General features: G+C 45.9%; 1 protein-coding gene across 2 annotated transcripts in view; it reads left to right on the top strand.

Moving 5' to 3' along the window:
- The window catches only part of NUP155 (nucleoporin 155), an 898,957-nt gene that overhangs the window by 231,607 nt on the left and 646,520 nt on the right, over nt 1-20,830 (top strand). For both annotated transcript variants that reach the window (XM_078674974.1, XM_078674975.1), the window contains exon 14: nt 4,932-5,042. In XM_078674974.1, coding sequence (XP_078531100.1) covers nt 4,932-5,042 — 111 coding nt within the window. The remainder of the gene's footprint in view (nt 1-4,931; nt 5,043-20,830) is intronic.

The raw sequence follows: 20,830 nt of genomic DNA, 5'->3' as shown, positions 1-20,830 counted from the left end.
GACTGCGGTGACTGGAATGGGAGGGGGGTTCAGCTGCGTCGGCCATCAGAGATCTGCCCGTGGGGGTGAAGGTTGATTAAAGAACATCACTTCCGTTTTGTCAGCATTTAATTTCAGGCAATTGTCCGTCATCCAGGAGGCAATCTTGGTAAGGCAATGCCTGAAGCTGTGAAACGCCGCATTTACAGTGTCTTTGTATGAGAACACAAGCTGCGTGTCATCAGCGTATGATATTCTCACTCCTTAGTGTTTTACTGCAGAAGCCAGGGGAGCAAGATAAACATTAAACAGGGTGGGTCTTAATGACCAGCCCTGAGGTACTCCACATACCATGGAGCAGGAAGAGGAGACATGAGGGTGCGGAAAGACCTGCTGAGACCGCGCATCCAGAAATGAATGGAACCAGTTGAAGATGGTCCCCGAGATACCCAGCTGTGCCAGTCGGTCTGAAAGAATCGAATGAGAGACCGTGTCAAAAACTACAGCCCCATCTCCCTGCTCCTGTTCCCAGCAAAAGTCATCAACAGTCAAGACACCACATTTATCGAAGAGCACAACATCCTCGACTCCTCCAATCTGGCTTCAGAAAAAAACACAGTACGTTAACTACCCTCCTCGCCGCTACAGATCTCATCCGTACCTTACTGGACAAGGGAGAAACAGCAGCCCTCATTCTCCTCGACCGCTCAGCGCCATTCGACACAGTCTCTCACCTCACCCTAATACGCAGACTCCACGACGCAGGGATCCAAGACAAGACCCTCGACTGGATCCGCTTCTTCATCTCCAGCAGAATGCAGCGGGTCAGACTCCCCCCTTTCCTCTCGGACCCTACAGCTACCACCTGCGGAGTCCCCCAGGGGTCCTCGCTCAGCCCCCCAGGGGTCCTCGCTCAGCCCTATACTCTTTAACGTTTACATGGCTCCGCTCGCCCCCATAGTCAGAACCTATGGACTCAACATTGTGTCATATGCACACGACACCCAACTTATCCTCTCCCTATCCAACGAACCCAACACCTCCAGATACAACTTTCGAGAAGGCATGGAAGCAGTCGCCAAATGGATGAAAAACAGCTGCCTACAACTAAACACAAACAAAACGAAAGTACTAATCATGGACCCAAACCCAGACGCCTGGAACAACACCTGGTGGCCTCCTGCCCTCAGAAGCCCGCCCACCCCCACAGACCACTCACACAACCTAGGAATCACCCTGGACTCAGAGCTCAAAAACGACCGCCACATCAACTCCGTCTCGTCCTCCTGCTTCCACACCCTCCGCCTCCTACGTAAGACCTTCAAATGAATCCCCCTCGAACACAGAAAGATAGTCACTCACGCCCTGGTTACCTACAGGCTCGACTATGGCACCGCACTCTATGCCCGCAAGCTACAGAACATCCAAAACGCCCCCGCAAGACTGGTCCTCAACCTGTCCAGACACTGCCACATCTCCCAGCACCTGCGCACACTCCACTGGCTCCCCATCGAAGCTAGAGTCACCTTCAAGATGCTAACTCACGCTCACAAGGTCCTCCACAACACTAGACCAGCATACCTGAACAGCCGACTCAAATTCCACGCACCCCAAAGGACCCTACAATCAGCCCAACTCTCCTATGCCGTGGTCCCCCGCACCAGAAAGACCAGATCGGAAGGCCGCAGCTCCAACTTCCACGGGGCCAGAGCCTGGAACGACCATCCGCTCCACCTCAGACAGAAAACATCGGTCCCCATCTTAGCAAGAAACCTCAATACCTGGCTCTTCGACAGACCACCTCCTTGATGGACTGGAACCTGCGACCTCCCAGCGCCTTGAGACCCTTACGGGTGAGCAGTCGTGCTTAACCAACACCTGATTGATTGATTGTCAAAGGCTGTGGACAAGTCCAACAGCACAAGCATGGCACGGCTACCATGATCAAGGGATTCTCAGATGGGTTCCGCCACTTCCAGCAGAGCAGTCTCAGTACTTTAGCCCGTCCTAAAGCCCGACTGGGAGTCATAAAGGTTATTGGTCTCCTGGAAGCCAGAAAGCGGCCTCTGAACTTCCTTCTCCAGAATTTGTGCAGGAGCGAGATGGGTCTGAAGTTCTTAAGTATGCCAGGATCTGCGTTTTCCTTTTTAAGGATAGGCAAAACGAATGCTTTTTTCCATACAGAAGGATAGCTAACTGACATCAGAGATGCATTCCAGATAACATTTAAGTGGGGAATTGAAAAAAGGAGCCAGCAGATTGAAAAATCTAGCTGGACAAGGATCAATAGGCAAACCTGATCTAATTCTCACTTGGTCTGAAAGCAACAATTTCTGACAGAAAGGCTGAAATTCAGACCAGGAGCAGGAAGAGTCAGGAGCCAAAAACGTGGTAGTATAAGCCTCTGACACACAGAAGGAAGAGTATATAGATTGAACCTTCTCCTGGAAAAAGTTCAACAGATCTCTGCATAGTTCAGCTAATGGAGTAATAATACTCCTTGTAGCTTGCGGTTTCATAAAATCTTGCACAATCTTAAAACCTTCCTTTGAGGAGTTGTCAGACTCTTTAATTTGGTTGGCTAAGTAATTCCTGATAGCCCGACGTTTGAGGGCATGACATTATTTTAGCGCTGTTTTATAAATACTCTTCGCAACCAGGTTATACGTTTTTCACCAGATATGTGTCAACTTTTTAAAAGCGCTTTTCTCTATGCGAAGTTCTGAAGAGAACCAGGGAGTGGAAGGCTTTTTTCTAGCGAGTTTTACAGTTTTCATAGGAGCAATGATATCAAGGGAGGTGGTAATCCACTCATTAAAGGGGTTTGCATCCACGCTGGGATCCCCTGTCGGCATGAATGGGGTATTCTGAAGGGAAGAACCTATGGACTCGGGGGGGAAACCCTCTTTCAGTTTCTCTTCTTCACAAACTCTGGCCTAGAACTATCTTTCCCACCACTTCTCGACAGCTGAAAGGAACCAACCAATGGTCTGACCAAGTTAATGGCAGGGAAGCCTCAACCTTAAGTGTGGGATCATTTGAAAAAATAAGATCCAACTTGTGACCTGCTCGGTGTGTGGGGTCCGTAACAAGCGGAGTCAAATTTAGTCCCACCAACATGTCAGCCACTTGGAGTGCCAGAGTACAATCTGCGTCGTCCATATGGACATTGAAATCGCCAAGAACCGTAAGATTTGCATGTCCCAAAGAGAGATCGGCTATAATGTCACCCAATTTTGAACGGTGGCTAGATGCTGAGTCCGGAAATCGATGGACCAAAATGCATGCAAGAGTATGCCCTGATAAGATTTTATTGGGAAAAGACATGGCCTCAATTAACCCTATGTTCTCAATTTTTTTTTACATGAAATCTCCCACATGTCTTTCAAGATAATAGTTAGGCTTCCTCCCTGCCTATTATCCGTACGATTGACCATGGAGATCTCAAAACTTGCAGGGAGCGCAAGCAAACTATCAGGGTTAGATGTTTCTTTTAGCCAGGTGTCTGTTAGAAACATAAGGTCCCAGAGATTGGACTCAAGGGAGAGCCACATGTCCTCCATATGTTTGGGGAGCAATCTGCAGTTTACCAAGCAGGCTCTAATAAGGGGCGTATCATCACCAGTACCAGTACCAATAACTGATGACTTTGCACCAACTGCCACTGCACTCTGCATCACCTCCAACCCCCCAAACTCATAGTAACAGGACTTGCATTGGTAAGCCTGATCCCAGTTTACCAAGCTGAAGTAAGGGCAAATGGGATTGGCATAGCTCATCGCATTTAAATCCATTAGCTGCTTACTTGTCCAAGTAGTTCTTAAACAATATCCATTTGGGGCAGCATACATAACCACAGCTGCAGAGCCCTGTGCATCAAGGTAATAGGTATCAGTCTCTCATCAGCTCATGATTTATCACTTAAATATCAGATTTAAATACGTTTTGAAAATTCCACCATTTTTCTCCAAACATCAGCTTTTAAAAGCTGAAAATACACAAATTTTCGTTCTAAATACAGTTTTAATTTTGTTATTCATCGATTAATTCAACCAAGCATAAGCTTCTAACTAAGAAAGCAGGGCTGTACATAGGAGAGCTAATTAATAGTAGTAGGAGAGCTACCAGTAGCTCACAAGCAACTCGTTGGAGAAGCCTGTGGTAGACTGAAGTGATATGGAGATCCTGCAAGCTGCTCATGTGATTATCCTAAAGAATCACTAATCCGCAACGTGTGAATCTGTGAAATGCTTTCACAGGACAGAATATTTGGTTAAACCTTATGTTTAAAATCCTTAGCTAATGTTACAGTCACGAGGCGTAGGAAGCCTTCCTAAAGGGAGGATCCATGCAACTGGCGTCAAGATTCTTGAAATTTTGATGACTGTAATAAGTATTATGGGTCTTTGTGATAAATTGCAACTTCATGAATAATTCCGTTAGGATCTAAATTATTGTGGTATTGCTTTCAAAACCTTGATCTTTGGTACCTGAGTGACCTCTTTCGGTCAGTTAACTGGTGGATTGGGCCTCAATTTTATATTTGCAAACTCTGTATTTAATCGGCTTGCAGAAGTGTAACCTTTAACCTTTCAGTGTTTTATATCTTGTTTCTTAATTCTTTTTTAATGCTTTATACTGCTTTCAGTCTTTTCGAGTGTATTCCTTATTTTCTCCCCCTGCTGACTGCTTCATTCTGACTTGCCTACCACATCATAGTGATCGGCTACGATTTAATGCAGAAAAGGTAGACCTCTGTAAGAAAATGGGCTTTATTCCCATTACTTGAGGATCTGACCAGCTGTTTCGTTGTGGATTCCCACTGAGTAGTGTAGAGCTTTTTTATATGTTATGATCTGTATGTAGGTAAAAGTTTGATAACGTTTTAATCCATTTACGACAATGATTTTTATTAATGGTGCTAAATTAAATCTATCTATTTGTCTTCCTAGGGTAGCAACATTTTTCATAAGCTCAGACCTGTGGATCAGCTGCGACATTTGCTTGTCAGTAATGGAGGCGGTGATGGAGAGGAAATTGAGCGATTCTTCAAGCTTCATCAGGTGATCTACTATTATTATTGAAGTAATAGTCTCTTATGGATTATCAATGAAGTACAGCTACCACTACTGAGAGACCTCAATGGTGCTAAATCTAATAGTTTTGTTATGCTATATTTAATTAATGATCAAAGCATAAACAGTAGCTATATAGGAAAATGAAGACTTGAGTATTGTTGGAGGATAAGAGCAAATGGCAAATTCATTTGTTCATAATGTGAATTTGATTAAAACACAACCTTGTTAATAGTTCATGGAAATGTGCTAAGGTTTCACGGGGATCAGCAGTTTGTTTATTGCCATGGTTTTTTGCATTTGCCATATATGTACGCTATTTCCAGATTGCATTGGATCTAGCACATGAAGAATCTATGGTTATCTGACCCCATGTGAAGCTAAAATTTGTCTTGCGTATCATCGTTGCTATGAAATCTTACAATAAGAAAAATCTGTTCCCATTCATTATGAGTTGAAAGAATAGGGTACCACCTCCACACTATCCTTCTGATATATCTGATAACCACAGTCAAAAGAAGCCTTTAGGGGGTGTGGCATAGCGGAGCATGGAGCAGGACATGTTCTGTCTGAGCTCTGATCTCCCGTCAGCCTTCCGGTTTACTGGGACCGCACTTAAGTGGCGCAAACCCTTGCAGAGCACTTGTTCTCCTCATCCTGTTTGTGGGGAGAGGACATTGTGCCCGGAAACGCGGACTCTGCTACAGCGACCCGAGCCCTTAACAGTGACCTATCCTGAAACACTTGCCTGCCACCTTGTTTCAAAAAGCTTGCAGAATGCCAGAACTGTCGGCGGCTACGCAAATGAGCCAGTCAGGCCCTACATGTCGGAGAGCAGGAACTAGCTAGCCGGAGGGTACCTGCCCCTTCCCAGCGGCGAGAGCTCCGCCGGTGAACCACTTATCCTGCAGCAAGCCCGAAAGCTATAGAGCTGCCATCTTGTGGTGCGGGTGGCGAGTGCCTTCACACCAATGCAGCCCACTTAGCGGCCCCAGCGCAAGTGAATCATTTGACGGTACTAGGAGTGTGGTGACACAGCGCCGATAACCTCTGCCCCCACCCTGATGAGATCCTGCGGCTCTGCTGGCAAGTGACCGGAGCTGTTGGGCCTGACACCGGGAGGGAGAACGGGCCACGGATCGACAGCAGGACTGTCTATCTTTTGACATCAGCCCTGTCTACCTTTTGACATCAGCCCTGTTTACGGGTGTGAGCACACCCAGGTGATTTCGGCTAGCCAGGGACTGGCTTAGGGGGAGAGTGCCTGAACTGAAGCATCTGCACCACCTCTTCCCCCTGATCCCACTGGCAGATACACAAGGTCTAGCGCTTGAGTATAGACCAGGCCGCAGCGTGACAGAGGGACCCAGATTCCCAGCATCGCTTCTCGTGTTCAAATATGTTATTGATTTTGATGATATATAAACAAGACCATACAAAAAAGAGAATTGCAAAAAGGTACACATATATTATAATTTGCTAACTAGTGAACTGTCAAACAGTTATTTAACATTTTAATATTGGCTAAACAATATTAAGTCCCATAAATATAATTATATACTGTAGGAAAAGAAAAAAAGACAAAAGTAATAAAAAGGGAACAGAAAAGAGTAAAAGAAAATGGATAAATCCTTTAATAGAACAACATATTACAAATTAATATGACTTATAAAATAGTCAAACAATTATTCATTTACTCAGCAGAATAGATATAGTCATGGCTGTAAAGCTATATAATTATCAATTGGTTTCCAAAATAAATGATAATTAGAAGTGTTGTAAATAACACCTGTATGGGATAAATTAGCTCCTCTTCTGGAAAACACTATCCATGCCCACCACGTATGTACTGACAGTAATGAAGCATTTTTCCAGTTAGCAGTAATAGATTTCAACGCAGCTGAAATTAAAAAATCAAAAAGCTTTCCTTCAAGATATTTCAATTTTGTTGTAACAATGACTGATTTACAAATAATTATAGTATTTATTTTATTTTTGAGTTTTATAGAGCGCAAACTTGACCCGTTAGGGTATCGGAGCGCTTTACAGGAATCGGCAGGAGTATACAAAGACTTCCTTAGATAGCTCAGGTGGAATCTGGCTGATTTAGCCATCGAGTTGATGTGGTCCCACATGTTCAAGTTGCCGCCCAGGGTTATTCCAAGGGATTTGGCCGAGTCCACAATGGCTGGAGGGAAGTTTAAGGCTGTGATAGCCTTGATCCATATCTGAAGCTCAAGGTTGGTTTTGGGTTGGGATATTAGAAGAAATTCTGTCTTCTTTGTGTTGAGTTTGAGTTGGTTGGATGAGAGCCATTGGACGGTCAGTTTCAAGGCTTCATTCATGGAGAGAATCTCCTCGATAGAGGAGATCTTGATGTAAATCTGGGTGTTGTCAGTGTACACGTGGTACGAGATGCTTGCGGTGTGTCGTACTTCGGCAAGCAGTTCTAGGTAAAGGTTGAGTGACAATATATTAGTAATATTCAATATTTTTGTTACTATAGTTCAAACATCATTCCAAAACTTACTAATGTTTGGACAATCAAAGAGCATATGTTTTAACAGTCCTTCTTGTTGAGAGCATTTCTACCATATACAAGAATTCAATAATTTTGCTTTAAATAACCTAAAAGGAGTCCATAAGCAATTGAATAAAATAAATGTATTTGTTTGATATATAGAAACGGGCAACCATCCTGAGACGTTATTCAGCCAGATTTTCCGCCAAATATCTAAGGATAATACAATATCTAATTCTTTATTCCAAAAAGAAGTCAGGAAACTAATATTATAATTTGTACTTCCATTCAATTTTTTTTATGAAAGAGACTTACAGCATGGGAAGAGGAGGCCAGGGTTTGTATATATACAGCCAAATCACATGCCGCATTCTGGGGAATATTATTATGGAAAGAGTCTAGTATTGAATTACACAACAGATCATATTTATAACTATTTGTAGATTTTAGTTTGAACAATTTTTGTAGTTCCTGAAAAGATAAAAAAGTATTGTCACGGTATATATCTTTCAAGTAAAAAAGAACAGCTTTAATCCATGTATTCCAAAATGTTGTGGATCTATTTAACTAAAGTCTAGGATATTTAACTTCAGTCTAGGATTCCCTGCATTGCTTCTGACTGGCCTGGCGAAGAGCTGATAACGTATGGTGTAATCCGCATCATCTAGGCATTGGGGGCGGCCTGAACTACAGGCTTTGTTTGCATGCTCCCTGTGACTTACCAGACTAGTGGGGGGGTGGCGTTGACTAAGCTGCAGACCCACAGAATGCTTATGGGCCCCAGAGCCCCGGATCATACTGCCTGCATATGCCTCTGCTCTGTGGACCCTTCAGCTCACACCCCTGGTGGATTGTATGAGTGGGGTGCTGTAAACGGCCTTGCGCCTTCCCACGTATTGCCGGCTCCTGTTGGGGCCATGAGAATACACCATTTCGCTTGGAGGTTATGTGCCTTGGTCCCTCTGTGCCTTGACTTATGTTCCAACAAAACAGAACAAAATGCCAGTATTGAGTACCATTTACTAAATTACTTCATATCTAGACCCATGAAACTAAACCAACAGGTCCACACTGATCAAAGTGGCATTTTTCATTTTATTTGGCAAAAAGCTTTTTTTTTTTAAATTGCTTATCAAAAAACTCTATACACATACATTATCTTATTTACAGAAAAAATTTGAAAGACATACTTAGTGAAAACACTTCACCATAGAGACACCACAACCACTCAATGCTTCCCTTCAGTCATTCCCCCAATCTTTCACAACACTGATACCATTCAACCCTCACACCACACACCCACCCGGGCCGGGCCCAACCTGACTACTTAACTTGGAAAAGGCCACACCTCAGGGAGGACCACTATACAGCAAAGCCAAACAACCAAACGATTGGACCTCAATCTCACAATGGCGCACAGCCAAATCCAACTACAAATATCACATGTTACAAAAATTATTTACAGTCCACCAGTGGAAGAACTAATTCACAACACGTTTGTTTGACATAACACAACAAAAAGGTCGACACATTTCGAACCCAGCAGGTAGCAGGGTTCTCATCAGGACCACAGAATCTAAAATAGAGAAACACATACTCTTATTCAGCTGAACATCATCTATATTTCTGCCGGACAACAAACACCAACCATTGTGCGAGCAGCCTACCTTAGTCATGAGGCAGACCAAATCTGCTAAGCCAGGAATGAAAAAAGCGAGAGGGAGTGTATAGAAGGAATCCAAATTGACAACAGAACAGGCTTACAAAAACGTCCATCTTATACTGTCAAAAATAGATGTGTACATATGGTTTGTCGGAGCCGAAGCTTACACAGAGATATCTCCAAGAGCTCTTCCCAATAATACTTGGATATTTGATTGCAAGATCGCCGATATGAAGCCCGTTTAACCTAGCAATCAAGTAAAGAACAAATACTATCAGCACCTGCTAATGCTCCTTTCGCTCGCAACCACTCGTGTGAAAAGCCGATGGGCATACCTTATTCCCTAGGTATCCAAAAGGTAATCAATCAATCCTCACGGACCGTCTTCCTTTGTGTTCCGGTTCGGAACAATGCTGTAAACAAGATGAAATTTCTCATGAAACCGGCTGCTGGTTTTTACAAACCTCAAATCCAAACGATGTCCGATGCTTAATACAAAATCCCACAACGGCACTAACCTTAATATTTAGAACTTGACAATAGTATCCTCGCCCGTCAGCCCGCCACAACTCCGGCGTCTGACGCGGCGCGTCCCATGGCTTTCTGGGATTTCCAGGGCAGCTGGGAAGGGTAGTTGGCCTGGTATATGATGTTCACTATTCTAGTGAGCACCTTGCACCAGTCCAAACAACCCTTATGGTGATGGTTGTAAGTCAACCTTATAGACCAGCTATCCTAGTGGTAGCGTGGACAGAACAGTCTTAGGCTAAAAGACTCTTGAGGGCGTGTAAAGCCAGCTGTTTTACCATATGTAACCCCTTGAATATCAAATGAAAGGACACCACACAGGATATATATAAAATATATATGTATTTATTTACTAACACACTCCTCTGAACTCTTTATGAGATCAGAGGCAGCACATAACAAGATACTTAGTTAGAATACGTTAAGTTGCACAATTTACGGTTAGGCCCTAGGGGCGAAGCAGACCATATACTAAGAAAGTGGTATAAGTACCACGTCACGAGAAAAGGGAAGGCCTAGGGCCTAGGGAATGGCTGGGGCTACACTATCTGAACCATAGTTTAGAAGTAGGAGGCCCACAGGCGGCGCGTGCAGTGTCTTTACACACACGCAGGAGTCAATACAAAGTCAATGGGAACTTAGAAGTTAGAAAAAGAAGGATTTAGGACACTTCCGGTTTCGCTAGGAGGAAACAACTAAAAACCTAGACACTTGGTTAGTCAATACCCTTGGGAGCACTGAAGTACTCGCGTTACCTCACCCACGGACGGCGGGTGCATAGGTGTGAAGATGTGTCGGGTTTCGTCGTTGAGTCCTATGGAGCCTGGAGGAAAAGATGCTGCAGGCGGGTGGATCCAAGGGTGGATCAAGGATGAAGAGGACCTGAAAGCAGAGGGGACAGAGTCTGGGTCACTAGCCAGTGACCGGATGGAACTAGGAAGGAACCAGACGACGTCGAGGAGCAATCAGGTGCTGTCTTGAAGCTTGTCTTTGCAGCCACACGGACCAGGAGGCGTCGACGACGACCAGGTGCTGGAGAGGAGCTGTCCCACGAAGGTTCTCGCAGATGGAGGGGTCGACTGCCGGATTGGAGTCAACAAGCTTTGGCAAAGGCAACCCACGCAGGATACAATAAAGGCTTCTGGTGCAGACCAGCAAGGTCTGAGGTGCCTCACCTTTGCAGGGAGGCAAGGGCCAGTCTGGAGCAGCCAGACCAGCGAGGTGATTCAAAAGATTGTAGTCACAGAGGCTACTAGCCAACGGGCAAGCAACCGGACAGCGCGTCGAGCAGAACACAAGCAGAAGGGCCCCACGCAGAACTCGTGGAGCATGGAGGGCTGATCTTCGGTGCAGGTGGAGCTCGGGTTTGGGGTTTCTCAGTCCCCAGTGCACAGCATCGAGGATGCCTCAGGAGCTGCACGGTTAGCAAGTTGCTGGCTTTTCAAGATGTCCGGTCCCACGTGTCTCGTCGCCTCCACGGATCTCAGCTGTGCTGCAGTCGTGAAGAGAGGGTCAGAGAGGTCTGGAAGTCTGGGTCTTGTCAGGCTCTGTGCTCAGGTTCCGGCGGGAAACGTCGACAAAGCAAGCCGTTGATTTGCTGGATGGTGCCTGGTTGCCCAGGATGGTCACTCCTTGGCCACAAGGGAGATTCTTCAGTCGTCTTCCTGCAAAGTAGATCGTAGAAGGTCCAGAGTTTCGTGTCAGTTTCAGTCAGGATTAATCTAAAGTGTTGGGACTCAGCTCCTACCTTTATACAACTAAAAGGGGCTGGATTACTTTTTAGGTCCCTCCTGTGGGTAGGACCAGGAGGGGGGGTGGTTACACCCCCTCTCCTTTGTCCAGTTTCGTGCCAGAGCTGGGGCTGGAGTGCCCCAGCAACTGGTTTGAACCGGGGTATGCATGGAGCACCTAGTGTGCCCCAGGCAGTGTCTCATTCTATTCAGCCATCCCTGTCCCAATACACAAAGTCCTGTCTGGGGTGGTGCTCGCACCTCTCCAGGCAGGAAACCTATTGTCCAAACCTCCGTGACTGGAAGGACTCCCAGCAGCAGGAGGTCAGACTTGTGTCTGTGGCAGCAGCATCCATTTTGTGATGCTGGGGTTTGGGTTAACTTTAACCGGGATAGTCAGCACCAACATGTCTTCTCCCTCTAGAAGGGTGGAATGCTACCCCGGGGTAGTATTCCAAAGCGTATGACACCTTACACAACATGTTTGGATAAAGCCAAACCAAAGTTAGCATTAACCGCGAGGATTATAATGCACTTAAGAGTATATGGTATGGCAATATCATAGAACAGCTATAAGGACATGGTTCCGAAAGCTGCAGACAGGCTCAGCTCATGCTAGAGCACCATCTCACACATAACCAAGCACTCTGCCTCCAGGATTGTTAAGGCCTGCCGTAGGAGTGACTTATAGGTTACTGTGTGTCTATATATAAGGTTAGATATAGGTATGCTATACCTAAGCAAGGGGTGATTACACAACCTTGCCCCAGCTGAGTAATCAGCCAGTTGTGTCAGTTTGGATGGCCAGCCAGGGGTGGCATAATACATGCTGCAGCCCCGGGTAGGCCTTGGATGCACCTATACCCTGGGTACCTAGGGTACACTATACAGGGGCTGATAAGGTGAACCAATTCCCAATTGTGGATGTACCTAAGGTACATGGTGTAAATTTAAAGAGAGTGCATCTGGGATGTGGGTCTGATCAGCAGGCCCACAGCCACATCTAAGTCTAAAACCAGAGAAGCAAAAGCAAAAAGTGGGGGTGACCATAGGAAGCAGACCCTACTCTCCTACTCTAGGTTAAAACAGGCTTCATATCGGCGATCCTGCAATCGAATATCCAAGTGTTATTGGGAAGAGCTCTTGGAGACATTTCTCTGCTATGACAAACCATATGTATACATCTATTTTTGACAGTATAAGATGGACGTTTTTGTAAGACTGTTCTTTTGTCAATTTGTTTTCCTTCTAGATACTCCCTTGCTTTTTTCATTCCTGGCTTAGCAGATTTGGTCTGCCTCATGACTAGGGTAGGCTGCTCGCACCGTGGTTGGTGTTTGTTGTCCGGCAGAAATATAGATGATGTTCAGCTAAATAAGCGTATGTGTTTCTCTCTCTATTTTAGATTCTGTGGTCCTTATGAGAACCCTGCTACCTGTTGGGTTCGAAACGCGTCAACCTTTTTGTTGTGTTATGTCAAACAAGCGTGTGGTGAATTAGTTCTTCCACTGGTGCACTGTAAATAATTTTTGTACGCTGTGATATTGGTAGTTGGATTTGGGTGTGCGCCATAGTGAGATTGAGGTCCAATCGTTCGGTTGTTTGGCTTTGCTGTATAGTGGTCCTCCCTGGTGCGTAGGATTGGCCCGGCAGGGGAGGGGGGGTAGGGGAGGGGCAGTGTGTGTGTGTGTGTGTGTGTGTTGAATGATATCAGTGTTTTGAATGCTTGGGGAATGACTGAAGGGAAGCATTGAGTGGTTGTGGTGTCTCTATGGTGAAGTGTTTTCACTAAGTATGTCTTTTAAATTTTTTATGTAAATAAGATATTGTATGTTTATAGAGTTTTTTGATAAGCAATTAAAAAAAGAACTTTTGCCAAATAAAATGAAAAGTGATACTTTGATCAGTGTGGACCTGTTGGTTTAGTTTCATGGGTCTAGATATGAAGTAATTTAGTAAATGGTACTCAGTTCTGGCATTTTGTTCTGTTTTGTTGTTATATTGACTCAGCCTTACTGAGTAGAGTCAAGGCTCTTTGGCGTTCTTTGACTTATGTTTCTGCACTGGGGGTGACTGGGGGGTCCCTGGCCTAGACAGGACCTGGTCTGCCTGCAATGGGGTCTCCTCTGGGGGAAGAGGTAGGGAGCGAGAGCAGGGTAAGTGGTGCCTTCCCTCATCAGTTCCCACTGTGCCTGTGGTGGTCAAATGGACTCCTTTGGGATCCTCTTCGCCCGCTCCTGGAAGACATCACAAGAGTTGGGATTTAGTCGGGCCTTTAGCAGACTGGGATCCCCTACATACCTGAAACCATTGGGAGACAGTCTTGGCCCGAAGACAGAACTAAGCCCCAAGAGCTCTTCCTACACAGAGAACGGGCATGCCATCTGTCACCGATTCATTGGGCATTCACGGGCATTTGGTACACATTTTCTTGGACTGGCTGGGATGCCTGACCCTGCATCACCCCTGCTGCAGCCCCTACCTGCATGGCTGTGGGTGCTTTTCTGAGATAACTGGACCACTGCCCTCCCGCAACTTCTATAGGCTGGTGTCATGCCCTGTGGCGAATCCAAGAAAGATACGCCAGTTGGACCAACCAAGGGTAACCCAGTTAACTCGCTTTTGAATGAAGCCCTCAGCCTGATAAGGGTTTGACAGGCTTCACATCCACCTCTGTGGCCGGGAGCACAGCACCAGTGCCTATATCCCAGGCTTACATGGACCACTTCCTGCACGAAATTTGTTCCGAAATCAGCGCCCTCAAAATGAACTTTAAATCTTGCATTAAAGGCATCCAGCATGAAGTCGACGAAATATGATGTTGTGTAGAAGACTTGAAACGCACAGTGGATGCCCAATCAGAAGACCAAGAAATGCTCTGGTGCAAAGAAACGACACTGGACGAAAAGCAGATCGACTACAAATGAAGCAGGAAAACCTGGACAACAGAAGCCGGCGGAACATCCTCAGTTTCAGGGGGTGTGCCCAGGGGTGGTAAAGAGCAGCAACATCATGGCCTTCACTGCTGAGCTCCGCCACACAATTCTCCCGCAGCACTAGATAGGGCTCATCATGTGCCATCCACTCCAGGACGACCAACTCGATCCCGGACATCTTCACACAGGTCCATTTATTTTCAGAAAAAGAGTCTATTCTGAAGGCATCGTGGAGTAAAGCTAATCTAACATTGCTTTGCTATTAGGTCTGCGTTCTAATTGTCCCTGGCGTCTTAGGGAACTGAGTGGGTGTATCATAGTTTAAGCCTTGGACTCGCACCGCCAGGAGTGGGAGCCCCTGTCCACACTCCCTGCTCCCCCGCTGTTGCTTCTTACTTTATATGAAGTGCTCTCTGCTTTTCCACGCTGCCAGCCTGGCTTCCAAGCATCTGCTCACGCTACGTTCCGTGTGGTATCCTAGTCAGCGGTCTCTCCTACAACTCTCTCTCAGCCTCTACTGCACACACCACCCTCTTACGTCTCCTAGCAGGTCGCAACACGTCTTTTGAATTGTCGCCGCCGCTTTTGCTTCTCGCCTGCCGCTGGTCAGTGCCGACGATGCCTCTTTGTTTCCTCTATCGCTGCCTCCTTTTCTTGGGCTATTTATCACTCCCAGACACAGGATAATGACGGATTGTGCTCCCTGGCAGACAGAGCCTCAGTACAGTGCGTCCATCTTGTCAGCCCGCCCCCTAGCGCCCCTCCATACTCGTTCTGTTTTTGTCTTAATACTTCTGGTATTACTGCTAATGACGGGATATCATGAGTCCTGGAATATATGGCAGCGAAAACTGTACCCCAAGTGGTACAATCCTCTATGTAGGGGGTTTTCCCCATGGGCAAGAAGATTGTTAACATTCTATGTTTTTTTTGTGGACTGGTGTTTGGAAATACCGCCTCTAGCTGTGTTCTTTTTTGAGCCACCCAGAATGTAATTTGTTCAGGTTTGTGGGCATCTTGCCCATGACTGCGTGTAAAGTTTGTTAGGTGATTTTAGTTGTTGATGTTTGAATTGGACCTGTTGGTGTAGCCGTCGCTGCCTGAAGTGTGAGTGTTCTCATCACAAACTATGTCATGTTTCTGTAAAGTCTTATTAGTTCTTTATGAAGTGTACGCAAGTCTCCTACTGGCATTGTTTCAATGTCAGGATGTGGTGTGTAGGCTACTAATACTGACCATGTTGCTCCCTCTCTTCTGAGCGTATCGAGTCTTACTTTATTTCTAGTATGGGGTAGGGCACCTTTAAGCCAGTGTAAATGGTCCTGGTATGTGAGCGTGACTTCAATGTCCTCGTACGGACAATATTCGTTCGTAAGTCCTCTTCTGTGTAGAAATGAAATCTTTTTGTTCATGCATTTGCCTGTCGAAATGTCACCCATGAATGGAATACCTCTGTTCTAAATGATTTGTGTGCGGCAATCACGAAGGTTACTTACCCACCCCTAGCTGTTAAACCATATGAAGCTAGTTATAGGGTGATGGCATTTCTAACATTTTCTTTAATTTGTATTGCATCTTCTTCTTCGGCTGAGAGATTTAGCTCATGTACAGCATTAGCCACTTGCTCAGTCATTGTTTTTAATAAGAAGAGTTTTTCAAGGGAACCAAGATAAGGTGTTATGCACAAATAGGAACAATGTGTCCTTTAAGGTTGATTAACCAACAGCCCATATATGGGATTTTGCCTACTCACCTGCAGTGGATTTTTGTACCCTCCCACTCTAGATGTCTCTGGAAAAATGTGAGTAGGGGTCTCTGAGAATAGCACAACTGAACTACTCAGATTTGACTGTTAAATAAATATTCATCCAACGTTGGGCGCCATGTCCTATAGTTCTTATAAAACCTGTATAGGATCTGTGCGTTTAGACAACATACACTGTAAGATTGGTGTCAGACTGTTTCTAGACACGCCACCGGGTATGTTGGCCTGTGTACCAGCTAGCTCACAGTGCCACTAGAAACTCCTCTTACCAGGGAGCGAATTATTTTTGGCAACTATCGAACCTGACATCCCTGATCCATCAGGACCGTGGAAACAGTGTACTACTTTCGCTCAGTCACTCATGCTCACTTAGTCTCAGTGAAATGCACAGAATAAACGGTATGGGCGTTTTTCAATAAGTATTTATTGAACAGTCGTTATTCTAATGTAAAATAAATGTGCAACCATTAGACAGTAACAGATATAAATGATTAGAAGCACTAACAAAGTAAAAGGATGGTAGATTTCTACCATTTTGCTATAAGTATGAATACATAATGCAGGCGACCAAAAACTTTTATGGCTACCACAAAGAAGCACTTCGGTCTTTCCAGAGTTTAATTTTAGACAGTTCGCTGCCATCCAGTCGCCGACTTGGCGGAGACATGCATGGAACTGTACTGCCGTATCAGATGGTGAGCCTGTCATGGAAACCACAATCTGAGTATCATCGGCATAAGAAATAGCAGAGAAACCCAGAGAACGGATCAGCCTTGCCAATGAAGCAACACAAATATTAAAAAGGGTTGGGCTCAATGAAGAACCTTGAGGTACTCCACAGGGCAATGTAAAATTAGGTGACTTAAAATCAGATAGAGCCACAAATTGTTCCCGGTCTGATAAAAAGGACTTGAGCAAGGCAAATGCTTTTCCCTTAATGCCAATCCTATCTAGACCTTCCAGCAACTTTTGATGATTCACAGCGTCAAAAGCAACCGAGAGGTCAAGCAGCACAAGTGCTTCACTACCTCCTGTATCCATTGTCTTCCTAACCAATTCAGATGCTGTGATCAGTGCCAACTCAGTGCTGTGATGCTTTCTAAAACCAAACTCAGTGGTATCCAGGAAATAATATTGCTCAATATGGTCCGTTAGGACAGCATTCATGGATTTTTCAAACATCTTTGCAGGTAAGGGGAGTCTTGAGATAGGGCGGTAATTTCCAGGATCTGCCCCATCGAGATTTGCCTTTTTAAGAGGGGGAGAACTGAAGCTAATTTCAAGTTAGTAGGTAATATACCGGAAACAAACATTTTATTAAAAATAGATGCTAAATGAGGCGCAAAAACTTCAGGTAGACTTTATAGGTCTATCCGCACATTATATAGGCAGGACATCGCCGCATCACTTTTTTAACAGGTCCAGCCTTGACGACCTATTAAAGTTTTTTAAGTTCATGAGGCCAAGTCCTTTTTAATTCTCCTACCCATATTCACCCCTGACCCCTCCTCTCACTACCCCATCACTACACATAGTATTGTTAGAACAGTGCTTCCACGTAGTCGTAGGTCGTAGCACGCCTGTCCCGCAGCGGGACGTGAAGACCCCTATGATGAAACATGACACCAAGGGCCCTTTTGGTGTGTGAGGGGTATTTAAGCAAACACTGTGTGCATCCACACCAGGATGAGTAACACACTTCCCTGAACACAGTCAGACCTTTGTGGTGGATCTTTTTGATTTAATTACAGAGTATTATAGGAGGGCATATGCGTCCTAGTGTCCATGCACGACACTACCTCTTCACTCCCTTATCTTGTTACATAAAGCAATGTAGCACCTTGCCTACCTTTATGCTTCGCTATCTTTAAGGAGCGAATCCACCTTCTGGATCCAAAAATAGTGTTGTCATTCTACCTTAACTGCACGCGAGAGTTCCGGGTGGACGACCAACTCTTCGTTGGGTATGTTGGTGCAAAGAAAGGTTGGGCTGTGCAGAATTGGGCCATCTCTTGATCGGTTGTGCTCTGCATCGAAATCTGCAGTGCACTGGCGAAAAAGAAGGTTTGCGGGCTAATTTCACTAGAGCCAAGGCGGCCACCACTGCGTTAGCATGCGGAGTTCCGGTCCTGGACGTCAGCTAGGCAGCATCGTGGGCTACCCTGCACACGTTCACCAAACATTTCTGTCTGGAAAGTCATGTCCGCAAAGAGGGGCATTTTGCCTATTCGTTCCTGCAGGATTTCTCATTTGAAATTGGTTCGCAGACCCTCCTCTAGGGATGGTATTGCTTGGGTATCTATTCTAAGGTAAGGAATTTGCGGTTAGAAGTCTCTATCATATGAACGAGTTACTTAACCTTCAGTAACGCCATATATGGTAGAAACTTTATCTAGCCGCAGATTCCTTACTGACCTACTCATCCTTCCTGCTCTGCGAACGGATTTCTAAGGACAATGTTGACCCCTTTCAGGGCCGAAGTGTTGACACACCAGTGGGCAGTGTTCTTCATCAATCAATCAATTAATCATAACACTTGTATAGCGCACTACTCACCCGGAATGGTCTCAAGGCGCTTGGGGGCAGGGGTTTGCTACTGCTCGAACAGCCAGGTCTTGAGTTGTCTCCTGAAGGCGAGATGGTCCTGGGTCATGGCTCTATACTTCTGGCATGGAACGCTGTGAAAAGAAACAGACGTCCGCACGCATGGGTGGCGCCTATATAGGTACCGTGATGTCACTTCCGGCACAGACGACGACGGACGCAGTCTCGATCAACGCTACATACCAGTGCGCAGGGGTACTGCACACAAAAAATCTTCTTGGTGCTGTCTGAAGCCTATGGAAATTCTAAGGTAAGGAGTCTGCCGCTGGATATTTTCTCTACCAGATAAGGCATTGCCGAAGGTAAGTAATTTGTTGATCTATTCTAAAGCAGAGTGGATTTACAATATTAGAGATTTGGCGCCTTATTACAGAGGTGCCCTGGGGGCGCAATGGACATTTTGGTATTACAGAGGGGCCGCAATCGCTTGTGCGGCTCTTTCTGGTATACAGATAGCGCTAGCACATATGTTGCGCCAGTGTTAATTCGAGAGAGCGTTCCCTCATTTACATGGGGGCTTTGCCTCATGCAAATGAAGGAATCTATTTTTCCTTTACGCCTGCATCGTATTATGGACGAGGGCGCAGAGGTAAAGAAGCTGTCAGGAGGCGCACAGACAGTGCTCCACGAAGGGGGTGCACTGTCAGCGCACCCCCTGATGGCAGCCCGCTGGAGGAGTTCAAAGGGGGTCCTATGGAACCACCAGACTTCCCCTTGCCACAACGCACCTTTCAAAATGTGTTACCTGCTCAAACAAGGGAAGTGTGGCCTGCGCAGACAAGGAAAATGCGGCGTATTATAATGAATGCACTCCCCCCAGGGCGGCCATGAATGTGCGCTGCCTCCAGGGCAGCACATTCAAGTGCAATATGGAGCAGCTGTTTAAAAGCTGCTCCTTGTTTCACTGTGCAGGGGGCAACCCAACTCCACTTCTAAGGGGGATTAGAGATTCCCTTGCAGTGAGTGACTGCACCCGCCTGCAGGGGGCTGTCCGAGGGGTCCATGGGACTCTTTTTCTTCACCCCCAGAGGGCTACTGTTAGGAGGCATACTGAAAGTGCACCTATTAAAGGCAAGCTTACCTCTGCTCCCATGTTAATAATAATACAGCGCGTGCGCCGAGGCAAAGCGATTCCCTCATTTGCGTCGGGTCATGCCCCCATGCAAATGAGGGAAGCAGGCGCTTCTTTTGTACCATTGCACTCTGGAGACACTCGGAGTGGGCACATCCACCCGTTCTGCCCCCAAGGCTCAATGTATAATATGGGCCCTGTACTAACTGTGATTCAGGATACGTACTGCTGAAGGACAATACTATATAATCCCAATTCTCGAGTAGAGGGTGTTGAGTAGTTTTTTTTAATGTGTAATAAGCTGCAAAATGTGAAAAGAGATGTATCATAATGAGGGGCATGTATGCCTGCAATAGCTTCTCATTAGGGCCCGTATTGCAGAAGTCCCTCGTGGGCGCAACAGGCATTTGCACCCACTTTGTTCACCACCCCGGGCCGCAGAAGCTTCAGCAATACAGATAGTGCTGGTGCATATGTTGAGCCAGCTCTATCTCAAGAGGGAGTTACCTCATTTGCATGGGGCAGGGCAAATGTGGAAATCTCTTTTCCTCAATGACAGCACAATATTATGGATGCAGGAGAAGAGATAAAAAGTTGCCAGAGGGTCTCAGATGGTCAGTGCGCTCCCTGATGGCAGCCCTCTGGAGGGAATCAAGGGGGTCCTATGGATCCCCAGACATCCCCGTTCAGGTGAGTGCAGTCATTCACTCCACCTGCCTGCAATGGGATTAGTCCCCACTCATTAAAGTGCAGACGGGTGTTGCCTGCACAGTGAAACATGGAGCAGCTTTGAAGCAGCTGCTCTGTATTTCACATAAATACGCTGGCCTCAGGGTGTTCAGAGTTCATGGCTTCCTGAGGGCAGCATATTCAACCTAATAGGGCGCACTTTCCCTGTTTGCACCTGGTGCACCTGTATGACGGTGTGCCGTGGCACAGACAAGGAAAGTGTGTCCT

Source organism: Lissotriton helveticus, chromosome 2_1, assembly GCF_964261635.1.
Source record: "Lissotriton helveticus chromosome 2_1, aLisHel1.1, whole genome shotgun sequence".
Classification (NCBI taxonomy): domain Eukaryota; kingdom Metazoa; phylum Chordata; class Amphibia; order Caudata; family Salamandridae; genus Lissotriton; species Lissotriton helveticus.
This window is presented reverse-complemented; position numbering and strand designations above follow the sequence as displayed.